The sequence below is a fragment of the Gadus macrocephalus genome, chromosome 4 (assembly GCF_031168955.1).
Source record: "Gadus macrocephalus chromosome 4, ASM3116895v1".
Classification (NCBI taxonomy): Eukaryota; Metazoa; Chordata; class Actinopteri; order Gadiformes; family Gadidae; genus Gadus; species Gadus macrocephalus.
The window spans coordinates 15,619,011-15,621,510 of NC_082385.1; the positions used below are offsets into that span (position 1 = coordinate 15,619,011).

At 45.4% G+C, this 2,500-nt stretch overlaps 1 protein-coding gene across 2 annotated transcripts in view; it reads right to left on the bottom strand.

The window, feature by feature from the left end:
- Positions 1–2,500, bottom strand: part of fibcd1b (fibrinogen C domain containing 1b) — a 95,561-nt gene that overhangs the window by 45,420 nt on the left and 47,641 nt on the right. For both annotated transcript variants that reach the window (XM_060050502.1, XM_060050501.1), the window contains one exon: positions 321–457. In XM_060050502.1, coding sequence (XP_059906485.1) covers positions 321–457 — 137 coding nt within the window. The remainder of the gene's footprint in view (positions 1–320; positions 458–2,500) is intronic.

A 2,500-nucleotide genomic window follows, 5' to 3' on the forward strand; every position in this document is an offset into this window, starting at 1 on the left:
CTGCACCGGGGTGCAGCATGAACATGGAAGCACTCAAACGGCTTTGGGTTTCACATTACAAATTTTAAGGAACATGTGTGCTTTTAAAGGAGTAATCTGTGTTATTGATGGTTAAAGACTAACAACGCCAAATTTGAGAAATACTTAAAGACTAAGATGTTATATTTATGTGTGTGTGGAGGTATGCTTGTCTGTGTAATAGTTATGTGTGTGTGTGTGTGTCTGTGTGTGTGCGTGCGTGCGTGCGTGCGTGCGTGTGTGCGTGCGTGCGTGCGTATGCGTGTGCGTCTGTGTGTGCATAGCGTCCCTGCGTAGCCTACCGTCCAGCCGCCTCCGTCCGTGGTCATGTCGCAGTAGACCTGGAAGCCTGCGGGGTGGTGCACCGGGAACACGGAGTAGATGCCGTCCTCCCTCTGGCCGCTGGCGTAGAGGTCCCCACAGTCCCTGGGGCGGGAGCCTGCGGAGAGCAGCACAGGGCAGTGCGCCGCGTCAGAGATACACTCGCCCCTCAAAGACTCTCTGCATGGGGTCAGCCATGGAACAGTCAGTGGGTTAACGTGTATTTCAGTTGCATTTGTTTTATTTATGGTGCCGATTTATAGAAGCAGTTGAGCAGATAAATATCAGCAGACGGGGACTGTCGTTGTGAAGGGTATTTGGTCAATGTGTGAATATTCTTTAGCCAACATGAAAAGGGTTTGAACTTTATATGTGATGTTGCCTGAATTCTATGATCAATTCAAAGGTTACAGATATCCAAATGTATAAGTCGGGGACGGAGATGACATACTTTCACATAGAATCACCTATTTAATAACGTAAGTAGTTGTTACATCCACATGTAATGAACCCAAATTATTTTGAGGGGTTGGGTCACAGCTTGCGAAACCTTCAAATGACAGCAAAGCCAGCAAATCAAATCCCAAGGAGCCAATCTCAGTCCTCCTAGGTTTTGTTCTGTGCTAAATAGCTGTGGTACTTTGAAAAGCACCTAGATAGATGCACCCTCAAAGGCGTTTCACTTTGTCTTTCTGGACATTAAATAACCATTGCTTTATGTTAAGGGATATACTATATCCCTTTTCATGTCATAAAATTTGGCCTTTTGCTATCCACCAACAACAATAACAATATCAACAGTGATTCATTTGTTGCCAAAGAAAAATCCTCCTGAGTACAGCAGATATGTAAATGCTTTTCCCAAATGGATACGGAGACAGATTATCCCCTGTTCTAATCTATTGGGTTTATTGTCCTCATCATACATTCATCTACATTTCATGCTTAGGGATAATGCATCTCGTACCTATGTATCTTCTGTATGAAAAATAGATGAGTGGCAGAGAGAGAGAGAGAGAGAGAGAGAGAGAGATAGAGAGGCAGAGAGAGAGAGAGAGAGAGAGAGAGAGAGAGAGAGAGAGAGAGAGAGAGAGAGAGAGAGAGACAGAGACAGAGACAGAGACAGATAAATGAAAAATAGATGAGCGGCAGAGAGAGAGAGAGAGAGAGAGAGAGGCAGAGAGAGAGAGAGAGAGAGAGAGAGAGAGAGAGAGAGAGAGAGAGAGAGAGAGAGAGAAAGAAAGAGAGAGAAGAAGAGAGAGAGAGAGTGTTGGGTAGCAATGGAAAAGTGCTATGTAATCATGAGCCATTTACAATAAAAGAGGTAAAGAAACCTAAAAAGAACACGATCAAACCTAGACACACACACACACACACACACACACACACACACACACACACACACACACACACACACACACACACACACACACACACACACGCCTGGCGCCCTGCAGGGTAGAGAAACAGCGGTGATAAGCCTTGGGGGAGAAACAACCATGTGGTCTTGCAGCGGGGACACACAAGCTCACACATGCAAACACAGACACACTTACACACACACACCCACACAACCACACCTACACACACACACACACACACACACACACACACACACACACACACACACACACACACACACACACACACACACACACACACACACACACACACACACACACACACACACACACACACACACACACAGTATCCACCATGGAAGGCCGGTAGGAGGGTGAGGAGCCTATCATAGATTATGCATGCCAGCCTTCCCCGGGTCGACCGGGAGAATATAAAGCAGCCGCGCGGCTCCTTGAGACATTTATAAAAATAAAAAGAAGGTCCAGTCAGACAGGCTTGTTTTTGCCTAGTTTTCACCTTTTCTCTGTAAGCCTACAGTGTATTCAATGCCAGGCACTCTCCAAACGGTTCCCTTTGTGTGTGTGTAATCCTCAACTTCAAAACACTTTGCCCTCCATTATCAGGACTATTAAATTTGAAGAGCAGAAGGACCCTGCTCTGTGTTTTGTCCTCAAAAGCTCCTGAATCCTTTTGCGGCATTCTTAATTTTGTCTCTTCTATATTCAGGATAATTCTGTTTATATTACATATGATCACAGTGTGATGTGTTTGAGGTTCAGGAGCTGTGTGTGCATGCATG